The sequence below is a fragment of the Harpia harpyja genome, chromosome 9 (assembly GCF_026419915.1).
Source record: "Harpia harpyja isolate bHarHar1 chromosome 9, bHarHar1 primary haplotype, whole genome shotgun sequence".
In the NCBI taxonomy this organism is placed as follows: Eukaryota; Metazoa; Chordata; class Aves; order Accipitriformes; family Accipitridae; genus Harpia; species Harpia harpyja.
The window spans coordinates 10,665,151-10,679,197 of NC_068948.1; the positions used below are offsets into that span (position 1 = coordinate 10,665,151).

Sequence of the window (14,047 nt, forward strand, 5' to 3'; positions counted from 1 at the left end):
GCAGAAGAAATTTAGATAAGCACCGAGAATGTGAGTCTTGTTACAAGATACCTGAGACACCTTTTTGCATGGAGTATTGGTTTAAAAGTCAGGATGGAGACACCATCTCTTGTTTTTCTTCTATGTAAACAGGACTGCATCAAAAAATCCACACCGAAACACAGATTCCTCCTTTACTGGAAGAATTCACAGTACTCTGAAGGTTTTGTAAAATTTCTAGGTTAGAAGGTAAAACAATGCTACCCAGAAAATTTAAGTGTATTTTTAAAAGGGAAAAAAAAAAAAAAGTAGTCAATTTTTCTATCTATTTCCTTGAAAAAGAAAACAGTGATTCCAATGTTAATTTTGGTCAGGTAATACTTGTGCTTTTATTTTATATATTTTTGGATGCTGTTCATCACATTTTGTTAGCCTGGTCCATTACATAAAAAAATCAGTTATAGTCTTCCCAGGAGACTGAAGGAAGAATCAGTATTTAAAAGTTAGAATAATTTTTTTTTATTTTTTTAATTTGACAGCTGACAAAGCTTCTCTTGACCAAGCAACACCACAGATAACAACACCAGCAGCAATATGGCAGTAAGTCCAGCACTCTTAACTCTCTTGTTTTCTTAAACAGCATCAATTACATTAAGGCCTGATCTCTAAGCAAGTCCAGTGGATACACCACCACAACGGATGAGAATCTACCGCTGCTGACAGCCCCACACAGGCAAAATGAACTGCCCCATCCTGTAGCAGAAAAGTTGTACAAGCACATGACTCTCCTTAGTGAATCCTTCTGTAAAAGCTCAATTGTACCACCACCTCTGTCCACCTCCCCACACGCACATTATCCCTAAGCAGTGTGTTAAGAGCATCATCCATATTCCCAAATCTTTCCACAAGACTCATTCAACCATCCGTGCATTTCTGCAGTTCTTACCCTTATTAACTCAGTGCTTTCACCTCGCACCTAAAGTGCCTGGATACCAAAAACCCTGAGTGCATCAAGGTAGGACTTGCAACCTACAGCCCATGAGGTGGCAGAGCATTACCCACTCCCTCTGGCATTTCAGCCCCAAAGTTCCTTTTCAGTCCAGAACATGCTGCTACAAACCACAAGATACAGCATTTCGGCCCATTACAGCGTACCAGATGGAGAAACCTCCACAATGCCACCACAACCACTGTAGCAATAGAGCAGTTCCATGTGCTTTCTGCTCCATATAACCTCCCATCAAGGACTGCTTATTCATGGTTTTTCGCTAACTCCTGCAGCTATGAAGTTTGTCTTGTCACAGACATAGCCACAAAAAAACCAAAAAAAAACAAACCAAAAAAACCAACAAAAACCTCAGGGTCGGTTTGTTTCATGTTTAACCCCTATGCCATTGTCTTGCATAGGAAGTACATTTAAGCCACTGCACTTACTGGATTATCAACTAATCAACCACAACACTTGGTATACTGAGTTTATATGTTGCCTTTACAGATGAAGACAATGTTTTAGTACTTTAATATGTCCATTTATTAAACAGGAAGTCCTTCACAAATGATTCCATACTATATTGATCAAGATAAGTGTTAGAAAACTACCATTTCCCCTACATACAAAAATACAGACTTTTACCACTATGAAGACATGATCAGAAGAGTACCATGAAAATCCATAGAGCTCAAATCTTCAAATATCAGAAAGACAGAAAGACAACTAAATTAAAAAAAATTTACAAAAAGTATTGTGCCCATATACAAAAGACTAGAAAAGCAAAATGACATTTAAAACTGATAAATACACAATTTAAATTAGGCTGTAACAGTATGGATTTTAAAAACAAGACTGCTTTCTGTATTGCAAGACATTACAGTTCTTCAGCTTGTGTTTGTTTAGCATAGACACCAACAGAAAAGAAGCACACAACATATTGAAAAAAATCATTACTGGTGTAAAAAAGGAGTTGGGGGTTACGTTTTCTTGTAGAGTTACCTTGCCTTTGAAATTGGTCAAGCATTAACAGCACAACTTTCACATACAGAGCTGGAAGATGCTACACTTACACATGTAAGTTAGAGCTGACAATACTGAGAAGACAGTGATCACAGCTGGTAGGTACCGCTACGGAAAGCGTCTATTTTATCAGCTGGCCTCATGTGCAGTTTGAGAACTTCAAGAACACTTACCAAAATAATGTGAAATTGCTTCAAGGCTGTAAATTGTCTCTATATGAACATTTGCTAACTTGTGATATTCTTCAAATCCTTGATTAGGACTTGGTGATAAATGGGTACCTGATCTGCAGTCCCCTAAGTCAATGGGGAATTTTGCCTGAGTAAGGACAACAGTCAGGTTATGCATCCACACATGGAGTATGCTTGTAAGATTTTCCTTGGCAAAACGTTACAGTTTTTCTTACTTCAAAAGCAAAACACAAGCAGACTTGTGCTCATATGATAAAAGGAAAATTGCATCCCCTTTGCTCAGCCCAAAATGGAATTCTAACCCACTGTTTCAATTAATACTTCTGAGCTGTTCACAATTACAAATCTGTCACAGTATAGGACCTATATCCCTGAGGGATAAAGTCTTTCAGTCAGGCCTAGATGCTCCTTCCTCAGACACCATAAATCATAAATTATGAGCTAGAATCAGAATGTTTAGATTACACCTGCTATGTTTTTCTAGAGGACGAAGAATCAGCACCGAGGATACAGATATCCCACACCAAGCATCTCTTTACAGAGGTCTCAAGGAAAGAAATTTGGAGTACCTTCTAGCTCTCATCAGCAATGTGCTTTATCTTTCAGGTAGCAGCTGAAGGCAGAGCAGAGCAAAAGTGATACAATCTTCTGATTCACCATGAGATCAGATTTACTATTTAGTGCACAAAGGGAAGTCAATGACTACAGTAGCCGTAAAACTGGTATTAGTGGAAACAAAGCACAATGAAGCCAGAGATGCATTAGTGACTCACATTACAAAAATAGTGTTTACTGGTTTAATAAATTTACATCTCTATTTTTGTGAATGACAAGTGTTTATACCACACATGGAAGGCACCCTAGGTGAAGCAGTTTTTCAGTATTTGTTTACAATTCTGTGAAAAGACATACAAAGTGTCAACTTTTGAATCAAAACTGAGCATTATAATGAGAAATAAATACATACTTTACTATTTTATTGTGGGTTCCTGAACCCTTACAAACTTCAACATATACAAATAGTTTCAAAATGACACTAACGTAGAAGAGAGTAAGCCTAGACAGATATAATGATTAGCTAAGTCATTTATTATATTATGTCATAAATGTTGTGTCTTAAGTATAGAAATCATTTTAAAACGCAATAAATTGGCCACAATATATAAATCAAAATATTTTCTTACTCCAGAACTGTGATGTATGATTTAAAGCTGGATGAACTGTAGTGCTAAGATACACTCTCCCTCCACAATATCCCTCCACAATATCCAACAAGTAGAAACCGGTAAACATTCAAGATTAAAAGTATAAACAGTAGAAAAATGAAGGTAGCAATTGTTGTAATAAAAGGGTGCTAGCCAGAACCAATTTAACCTGTAGACATCAGGATAAATGTAACATTACTAAAAATATTTAGACAATAATATTTTGGGGATTAAAAGGTTACCAAAAGTGATAAATCAGCCTAGTTAAGAGAGGGTATTTTCTTTCAAACACATGAAGGTTTTAATTAAATATGTCTATTGAGACATTTGTCCAAAGCAAAACAAATACAATACCCTGAAATTTCCCATATTCTAGACATTAGTCCGTGACAGTCAGAAGAGGCAGATGGTCATATTTCATTCTGTTACTCACATCCAGATGTTATTAAAATAGCTGTAGGGACCAGCCCCAATCAAAAAATAAGAAAAAACCCAGATACTCTGTTTATACAATCTGGCTATTGCTTTTTTAAATGCTCCTAAGTCCTCATTCTGAATTCATGAAGATAACTTCCATACCCTTCCATATATGCTAACTGGCTTTTTAAAATTTTACCCATGAAGTCCATGGTATACAGATAAAACCTTCATAGTAAACACAAAGCTCTATGTTATAAATATGTCAATCAAGGTAACTATGTATATTGTATATAAAATTAAATATCTTCTGTTTGCCAAGTATAATTTAAAAAGGAATATCTGTGGCTAGTTATAAAAAAAAAAAAAATATTTATTAACCCATAGAGATTAAAAGGCAATTTCACTAACTCATCCAGCCAGCACATCTGAAAGAGTTGCACTGGGATTCTGGATAGGTAACTTTATCTAATCACATTCTCATGATAAATAGACAACTTTCATTTCTGGGCATATGTAAGAACACTTTTGAAAGCTGCATATCCCAAAAGAAAATTAGATTGTGTTGTATACTCTAAATTAAAGGCTATCATAAATCACAGTGTACGCAGATTTTTTCAAGATTATTTTTAGAATACAAATGGTTAAATTATAGACAGATTTAAAAAAGACAATGCTAAAATAAGACCAAAACAACAAAGGAACCCTTTCAAGTTGGACAGCACTGCTCTGACACTGTGAAACAGATCTATCCAGGCGGCCAAGGGGCTAACAGGGAAAACAACATACCAGGAAAAACTCCGAAGTGGCATTCAGAGATTTCCTGAATATTTGTATAAATTCATTTTTAACCAACTCCCTGTGTTAAAATGGAGAGGAATATGGCATAATTTCTACAAAGTTTTTTCAAACATTCTGCTGGGTTCCGTACCTATTTCAGTTTCATTTTTAAATTCTTACTTTTGTTGTCATTAGAATTCATATACACAACATCTCTATCTGCACAGTCTTTTTGAGCTTTGCTGGCCCTCCAAACAATCCATTATTTTATGCTATAGACAACAAGAACTAAGTACCCAATTTTCAGAAATGCTACATGACTGCTTTACTCATTTCAGCGGGACTGAGCAGAAATTAGTCTGAAACTATCCTTTCTTCTAGACACATAGAGCCCTTCTGATGCAAGCATCTACATTCTGCAGGTCTCTGTGAACCAACTACTACACTTCAGCTGAGCAGAAGTTATTTGATAATCACACCGATTTGTCAACATACCTCAGCTTTTAAGATGCACCACTAACATCAGCGTAGAATCTCTCCAACTGTATTACACAGCCAGCACAGCCCAGAGTTAGGAACAGGGAAACACTTCTACACCTACTTTTACTACTGATTCAAGGTGTCTCTCTCCTTCTCTATAAAGTGCAGAAGCAATCTTCCCTTCTGCAACTGGGGATTATAAATGTTCACATATCATTTTGAAAGCACTGGATTATTAAGCATCAAGTTTGCTCTCCTTCTCACCCTTTACCACATCTCAAATACATGATCAGATTGTGCCTGCCGTTTTATTTATCCTAAATACCTGCTGAAGATGTTTGGCTCCAGAGCTTTCAGCCTAAGACCTGTTCTTTATGCTCCAATTTTCACGTACAAAGCTGTTCAGTATCTGAGTAGGAGACAGGGTGTTATTTTCTACACTATTTGAATTGCTATTAAGTTTGTCTGTTTAAATTATGCCCTAAAAACATTACTCTTACTTATTTTGGTGGTTCCCCCCCCCCAAAAAACCAAATAAGTAGGAATGTTTACAAAGTTGTCATGAGACAAGAAAATAACAGATATAGAACAAGGACTAAGGGGGGGGGGTGTATTAATAAAACCACATATTAGATAAGCATTTGCTGTGCCTGCACATCCCCAAAACAGCACAAAGGTTAACAAATATCAAATTTGTTCAGGGACCTTAAAGTTCATGAAAAACTAGTGGTTAATTCACTCATAACAGTCCACATGCAGCTTGTAGCAGATCAATTCTCCTGCTGTGTTCCACGCTATTTTAAGAACCTGTAAGTCTGCTGTGTTAGGAAGGGGCAATCATCATATTGTACAAAATAATTCACAGGGGAAAAGAAAAAGTAAAATAAGATCATCTTAGGGAAGATTGGAAACTTTCCCCAGTTTTCCCCTCTTCTTTCCAGAATCAACAATGAAATACAAATCGATATAACAATTACAGATTGTGTAATGAGATGCACACTGAAACACATGACAAAGCCTATGAAGAAGCACCCCACATTACTGATTTTGTTTGAATTCACATGTAAGAGACATAAGAAAGAGACGAAAGGCTGCTTCCAAGGCACAGCTCATTGCTGATGCCATGCTTCTGAATACAAAGCCCATGATGAATAGCAAAGACTGAAATACAGGCATCAAATCTCCAGAGTCAGTACTTTGTCTCTCAAAAGGTAGATGAATCTCTAATGCTCTCAACCTCTAAGCATGGGGCTCCTACCAGAGAGCTTACACAGAAACACATGCAGTATACCAGCTAGCTTCAATAGCCCTAGAGAAAAGACTAACATTTCCCCCAGCACACCCAGCCCAAACATCATAAGCTACCATAAAAAGAAAGAGTACCACACTTACGCAAAAGGACATTGGACACAGCATTCTTATCTTCCCTATACTGAAGCAGACACTATAAGGATCAATGAAGAAGGCTTAACAAAAATTAAATATTAAAACATAAGATAGATGAGGCATGAATATACGAAATTAAAGGAACAAGTGGAGAGTAAGAAGGAATCAACTTTACTAAGAAGTGATGATACTGTCAAATCAGTTCTTAACTATGGTTTTAGAAACTCCTGTTGTAGGCAGTTTGCACATCATTACAGGAACGTATGATGAACTAACTAAGGCTGACAAAACTGAGCATACATAGCACTAAGAGGAAAACATATATTCTCACAACCCTATACAACAATTATTATGCTGTTGCTCCAATCATATCTTATTGTTTAATCTTTTGATGTCTGTGCATAGGTTGCAAAATTTACCATCATTTCTACATGCAGAAATACATGGAGATTGCATATCTGAGGGCTTAATTTGATGAAAGAGGACTAATCAGAACCACTACAGTTTTGAGCATCCCATTCCTACAAGGTTCAACTGTTTAGCTTTAATTTAGTTTTATTTACAGTGGATTTTGAGTCCCTTTACGTAGCTAAACAGCACTCTTCAGGACTAAAAGAAATCATGCCTATATGCTCAGCAATTACAAGCGAGACTAACTGGCTGGAAGAAGCAGTTTAATGTCACTTTTCTAAGCAAGTTTCAAAAAAAAATTTAAACTTTCTACTCTATTTTCTTCCTTCAGAGGTTTGGTTTTTTGCAGTTCGGATAACAATCTTAAAATATTACCACCTCTTCAACACACTGTGTAAAATTAAGTTGGGGGGAGGGGAGGATATCAGCCATGTATATATCATATGAACTTAGTGTTTCAAATTTAGTTGTCTCTCACAGCTAATTTATTTCCCTTCTATATAATCCAAAGAGTAAATAATGTCTCTGTAGATCAATAAATGCTTAACTTAATTTTTAGAAAGTATATACTATACAATACTAAAATAATCTTTGGTCCCCAAAATAAGGAAATTACAAATTTACATTTGTTTTCGTTTTACAAAGTGTATCACATAGTATTTTTTAAATTAATATTCTCTTTGAATTCTACCCTGAAAGCTGTGCTAAGCTCAAGTCATGATGCAAGTAATAAATAATGGCATACTGTTCTTAGCTCAAGAAAACTTATTTCACATGTAAATGCACTCAAGGTCATTCAGGTATACTATACTACATGATGAAGTATTATGCTGTATTAGAACTGTAACTGCATCACTCTCCATTTGTCATTCCAGCTAAAAGGTAACAAAAGCTTTTCATGATCTCACTCCAGAAAAAGCTCGGTGATGTTATCCTTTTTCTAGGTAAGGAAATGTTTAAGGATTTGAAAGATACCAAATTCATAAACTTATAGATGCACGAGACCTCCCACACCTCTGAAAAAAACATAATCAGCACAGGGAGTACAGGAGAGGAACAGGGTGTTCTCTTACATATGAACCATTTCAGTCCTTGTCATCAACCAGCAAACCGGATACATTCCTAATGAAAAGCCTTTGCTATGCATCACCTAACTTCTGTTCCTGGATTTCAGATGAGGGTTCCACTCTAAAAGCATGGATCTTCTGGAGGAAAATATTCTGTGTTTGAGTAGGGGGGTTTGGTTTGGGTTTTTTTGGGGGGGGGGTGGGGGGGTGGCATTTTTTTGTTTTGTTTTTGTTGGTTTGTTTTGTTGGGGTTTTTTTGCAACCTTTATACAAACTGCTTTAATGCCAGTTTACAATTCCAGTCTAGGTATGCTAGTGCTACTTTTAAAAAGGTTCTTTTAATAATTGACAGTATCTACAAACTCTCCTTGCAAACTTTGCCAATACTAGGCAGAGTGCTGAAAAACAGCAGGGCTGTAACAACTGTACTGGCAATAATAAGCTTCATTATTTCATACCATACTGAACATGGAACTGTCATTTACTTTTCATGAAACACACAGTAATCCTGGTGAGACACCACCTCAATAAAATGTCAATGTTTTAAACCCAACACTAGAAGTTGGTTTATATGGTTCGATCTTTTTTTAAACCGGTGTTCCCTTTGCCATTAACTTTCAATGAAGCACAGTAAAATGTTGCTATAGTAACTGGGAAACCATTACTCATTAAGAAAACGCAAGTTTTCTTTAACCTCATTAGTAACTCTTTCTGAATTCTAATCTCCATCTTAACCACTAAGGTGAAATGCACAGTAGACCTAGTAAATTGAAAGTGAAAAGACATTAGTTTTGTCACTGGTTTTTCACACATCAAAATAATTCTCTGTTGCTTGATTCAAATATTGCAGCGTTACGTTCACACCTGTCACTATCCCAGTTCCCTCCAGTATTAAAAAAGCCCAGGCATTTCTATTGATCTTCTGCTTGGTGTAACCTGTTTATCATGTTTAAAAGTGACCTATCTGCAACATACTCCTGTTTAAGACTCCAGTTAACTGCATTCATCCACTTAAGAGTACAGCTACATAAGAACACAACGTAAAAAGTGTTCAAGTCAAATGTGAGATAAATTCAGGTATACATGGCATACAGTTCCTCTAAATTCAAAGATTTCATCAGCTTACATGAGAAAGGAATTCAGCTCGAGAGATCTTCCCCTACACACGCTTTCTTCATATGACATGCAGGCATGCACATGCCAAATAATGCATTACATAGATAAATACACCAATAAAAAAAAAAAAACCAACAGAAAAACATCAAGGGACATCTTCCTAATAACATTATGATATTGTCTAACCGATTACTGCAGAATTTGAGTTTTGAGTAGAGCAAATATCCTTCTCTTCACTGGAAATACAATTAAAATAAGAAAATATCAGTTACGTAAAACTATTTCTGAACAAATCAGTACAACCATATTATTCTCCAATTACCTAAACTCATTTTCCAAAGAAATACTAGGGAAAAAAATTTGCAGAAACACCTAATTAAAAAAAATTCTAAAAATCAGTTTTACCTACTACCAACAGTTTTCATTTTAGAAGAAACAACCAACCCTCCAAAACCAGAAATATTTATCTTACATGAATCACAATATTGCAACCTTAGAAACACTTTATAAGCACATCAATTTTTTGCTAGTTCTTGCTTACCCTGGGCTTCTCAGAAAGGTTGAACCTTAAAAACAAAAAACAAAACAAAACAAAAAAAAGCAAGCCAGCCATGACTGGAACGCAAGTCTATTGGATGACAACCCCTTCTTTCTCTACTGTGCCCCTCAACCCCCTTTTCTCCACCCTGTCTCCCAAGCATATTTATCTTCCCACTTCAGAGTGAAAACCAGAATGTGTCCCAACATTAGCAGATAACCACATACTTGCACTTGATGCATTATGGTGACCATTCAGTAAACGTGCTAACTGCACAAGTTCAGATCTGGCCAAGGTCATGCATGAACTGAATATGGCAATTTCACAAGTAACCCACAGGGTAACTACCTCAGCACTATATCCATCAAACAAAAAAAGTGAAATGTTTGTCCATTTCTGCTATGTAAGTGCACCAACAGTGAAAATGCAGGAGATCTTACAGATGAGAATTGAGCTGCACTGCCAAGGCTGCATAAGGATGGATACAGAAGAGTTTGTCGGACACAATACATGGCTAAAGTTATTGCTATTTGCCCCTCGCTTCCTTTTCTCGTGTTATTAAATTTACTTAGGAATTTCTTTCCTATATTAACCAACCAATGTAGCGCTAGTCTTGGTGTTTACAATAGATGACGAAACAGTGGCAGAACATGTATATTCAGAGCTTGCACTTGGGAGAGGGAAGGAAAGTACTGTGCAGTTAATCCAAAACAATAACATACTTCAAAACATATATATATACTATATATTATATAAGCTATATAATATATGTGTATATATATGTGGACATCTTAAACCGATCTTCCTTTTGAATGGCCAACATTTACTGCCTTCATGACAACGGCTGCTGACTCAATGCATCTCTGCACATATGCAGGGCTGGGTACTCTTTGCCACCATCTGATCTTCCTTTTCTTCCTTAAATAAAACAAAAACCCTTTATTCCATGAGAGAGTTAAGCACTTCTTCTTTTCCCTTTGCAGTCCCATTTGAATGTCATTTTCATGCATCCAGACGCTGAATCTCAGGGCGATGATCTACTTCTCTGGATTCTGTCCGGGCACGTATGTAATCACTGGTCTGCCGGCTATTTTGTTGTCTGCTGTTCATTCGCCATTTTTTAATAGCTAAATATGTGTTCACAGCATACACTGCCATTGCCAAGAAACCAAATATCTACAAGAAGTAGAAAGAATTGTCAAAGACAATTTCTGAAAACAAGAACAATAGTAGTTTCACAACAAATTCCTCAGAAGCTTAGTTTTCTACTTTATTTGCACTGACAAATCATCATGACCTGTACAATTGATGTTTTTCTTCTTCAATGAACTAGAGAATCTGCAAAAGCGACTAAGATTAATGATCCCAGAAAACAAAGTTCTCTGTCTACAAACATGATAATTAAATCCTTCAATGCAACTTCAATGGAAGAAACTCTTGTAAAGAAAAATATGGCTCTTCATCCAACAGTTCATTCCTCAGGGTGCACATAATAGTGAATGAATGACAAGATAACAGATGACCAGTCCAGACCATCAGCCTGGTGAAGGAGCTAATTTGCAGTTCTTCCTATATGCTTCTGCAGAACTGTTGTGTGATTTTCAATGTCCAGGTTTGAAGGAGAGAGAGAAAAAAAAAAAAGGGGGGGGGGGGGTTGCCAACTCAAGCACAAAATTAAGTTGCTTGACCTTACTGTTCTAGATTCAAAATCTTGAAGTACTACTATACTCACTCCACAGAACAAAAATGATCTGTAGAGAACAAGAAGAATTCAGCAAATTATGTGTAAGCAGCTCCAATTTCTTGTGAATTTTTAGCTCTATCTTTTCCATAGGCTTGCAATATAGAGCAGTATCATCTAAGCTACCAACAGAGGAAGAAGCAAGGCAAGTTCAACTGTTGAAGTGTTCTCTGCAAGTCATTTTTCTGCTTGTTCTTGCTTCCAGCTTTACAACAAACAACTCAAAGGATGTCAATACTTTTTAAATCAGAATTACCTTATAGCCAACTGTAAAATTAGAAGTAAACTGTGATAGCAAAGGCAACAGGAGTATTCATGAACACGAGGGAAAATTTATTCTTACTTTTAATGGCAGATAAGAGTCATATATAAAGAAGTTCAAATTCTTACCACAGCAGCAATTTCTGCTCCAGTTTTATGGTTTAAAGCAGCAAGTACTACAGAGGCAATGAAAAAGAAGAAAGTGCTGAGTCCAGTGTTGACCAGATCCTAAAAAAATAAATTCATTAGCATTACTAAACAATGATTCTTTGCTTGCTTTTATTAAGTGATGAAACAGAAGAAGGTTAGAACAAGAACTATAGCAATACTTTCCCATTTTCTATGCAGTTTAGCACTTATACAAAAGAAGGCAAAGATTATTACACAAGAAACGTAGCATGTGTGCGCATTAGTCTGTGAATTGAAGTCAAATAGCATGTACACATGAAGCACCAGTGCAGATTCTGGATGCATTACCTCGATTTCTACTGGGTTTATGAGAAAAGTACTGTCAGCACAAACAATGAGTAAAGCTGTTCTACCTCAGCTGACGCTGAAGTAACCTGAGTATCAAACTCCAGCACTCCCGGAACCCCTTGTTCCCTTTCACATCACAACAGTGCTCTATGCTCTGCCCAGATAACAGTCATGAATTTTTCTAGAAATTCTTTGAGGTCTTCACTGTAGAAAACTGCATGTCCTATGCTATTTCTATGTATAACAGCTGCCCGTATTGCGACAATACACAGATTTTTATGTATTTATTGCATAAAATTGATGTTTCAAGCAGACACTTTAGAACATATGCACAGCAACACCCCAGGGGTACCTACGTTGAGGGAAAATTCTTGCTTTGCTCCAATCACAGAAAGATGACAGGCAACATGCAATTCAGTTATACATATGCTGCATATGTCACTTAGTGTTCAGATTATTATACTGCCAGGCCTTACATAAAGCAAGGTCATTAACACATCATTGGAACATAAGAAAGAATTCTGAATGGCAGCTATTAGCACAAGAGTAATTACATCAATACAAGACTATCTGATCAGACTCGAGGAATAAAAGATGTTCAAGAGTTGGGACTTTAAAATAAGAGAAAAAACAAAGGGCTAGATTCATTAGGGACTAGCTGTTCAGTATGTTACTCAGTGCATCTTTTACAATTTTTTAAAACATTTGATACATATGTACACTGCACTATGTACACTACAGAGATGTAGGAAATAACAGACTAGGTTGATAACTGAATGAATAGGTGAAGTCAGGGAGCAAGGAGGGATGTGGAGGAATCGGGAAATGGAAGTTCAGCACAAATATCCTGAAGGCACATGAAATCAGTGAGAGGTGAATACCATCATAGCCAAAAGGGATGGAAAGAAAACCTGTATACAAGTTTGCTGTGCAACTTACAGTTTTGAGTTAAAGAAAAAACAAAACACCCAACAAAAACACTGAACATGCCAACTCCCACCATTAAAAAAATCCCATCACCACTCTAATTAGAATTCAAGGACGAATTTTTTCTACTTGACACTCTTCCTTCATATGCAAGCCAGGCTCACTTCCTGTTCCTGCTCCTCCACTTACTACAAGTAGATTTTTTTTAATTTTTTTTTTTTTCCCCCAAAGTACATCTTTCAAAGTGCTGTAAGAAGTTAGCCTTAGAAACCTGAAGATATAAATCTAAACTTATTCCCTGGGTATGAATCCCTTGACTATGTTCCAGCTACATAGCACAAAGACTTTGAAAAGACCAGTGTCATCCAGCCAGCCCGAAAACATCTGTTTTTCTAGCCTGATTGCAGAATGCTTTAGAAAGTAATTGTAAAAACTGAGAGTTTCTGGTGCTGTGTTATTCAAAGGGAAAACTATCTATTTTGAGGGTACTCAGCGACAGCTAAGTGTACCTGGGGATAACCTGTATGATGTATCACTGTGGCCTGCTCCTCACCTAAAAGGGGAACTTTCCCAAGAAATCTGAGAGGTTTCCATTGCTATTTCCACCCACATCTTCAGATTTCATAAGCCCAGCAAGACCTAAACTATCTTACCAAACAGTAAGGAAACAAAATCAAATTCTGGGTACTTGTCACCTCTGTTCAAGCTTACTGAAACGCTATCTGGTACTTACAGCATCAAACAAAATTAGATTTTTTAAAAATACTTACTGCAGTTTTAATTATATAACTTCTTGCTTTGCAGAGATACAATTAAGAAATAGAGATATCGGAAAAGAAATGCCACTTCACATTTTCTCCAAGTATCCTCCTCTCCAACTTTGAGTTTAGCAGCTCTAACTGTGCTTTTGAGGTTGCCAAGAAGAGCTGTGGTTCTCATCTGCACAAACCTTTTCTCACTAGAGGGGAAGTCTCACTATATATGACAACAGATACTAGACTCAACAGTATTCAACATTTTCATCAAGTCTCTAGGGTAAACATATGTATGTCACCAAGAA

At 36.6% G+C, this 14,047-nt stretch overlaps 1 protein-coding gene across 4 annotated transcripts in view; it reads right to left on the bottom strand.

Annotated features, from left to right (window-relative positions):
• CMTM4 (CKLF like MARVEL transmembrane domain containing 4) overlaps window positions 1–14,047 on the bottom strand; it is a 60,373-nt gene that overhangs the window by 16,875 nt on the left and 29,451 nt on the right. For 2 of the 4 annotated variants that reach the window (XR_008236808.1, XM_052798225.1), the window contains exon 3: window positions 11,713–11,811. The exons of 1 other annotated variant lie outside the window; for it this stretch is intronic. Coding sequence is in view for 2 of the 3 variants with exons in the window: in XM_052798225.1 (XP_052654185.1) it covers window positions 11,713–11,811 (99 nt within the window). In the remaining variant the exon portion in view is untranslated. Of the gene's footprint in view, window positions 1–8,624; window positions 10,758–11,712; window positions 11,812–14,047 lie in introns of those variants that run through there. One more of the 4 variants, XM_052798224.1, reaches the window with a different exon arrangement.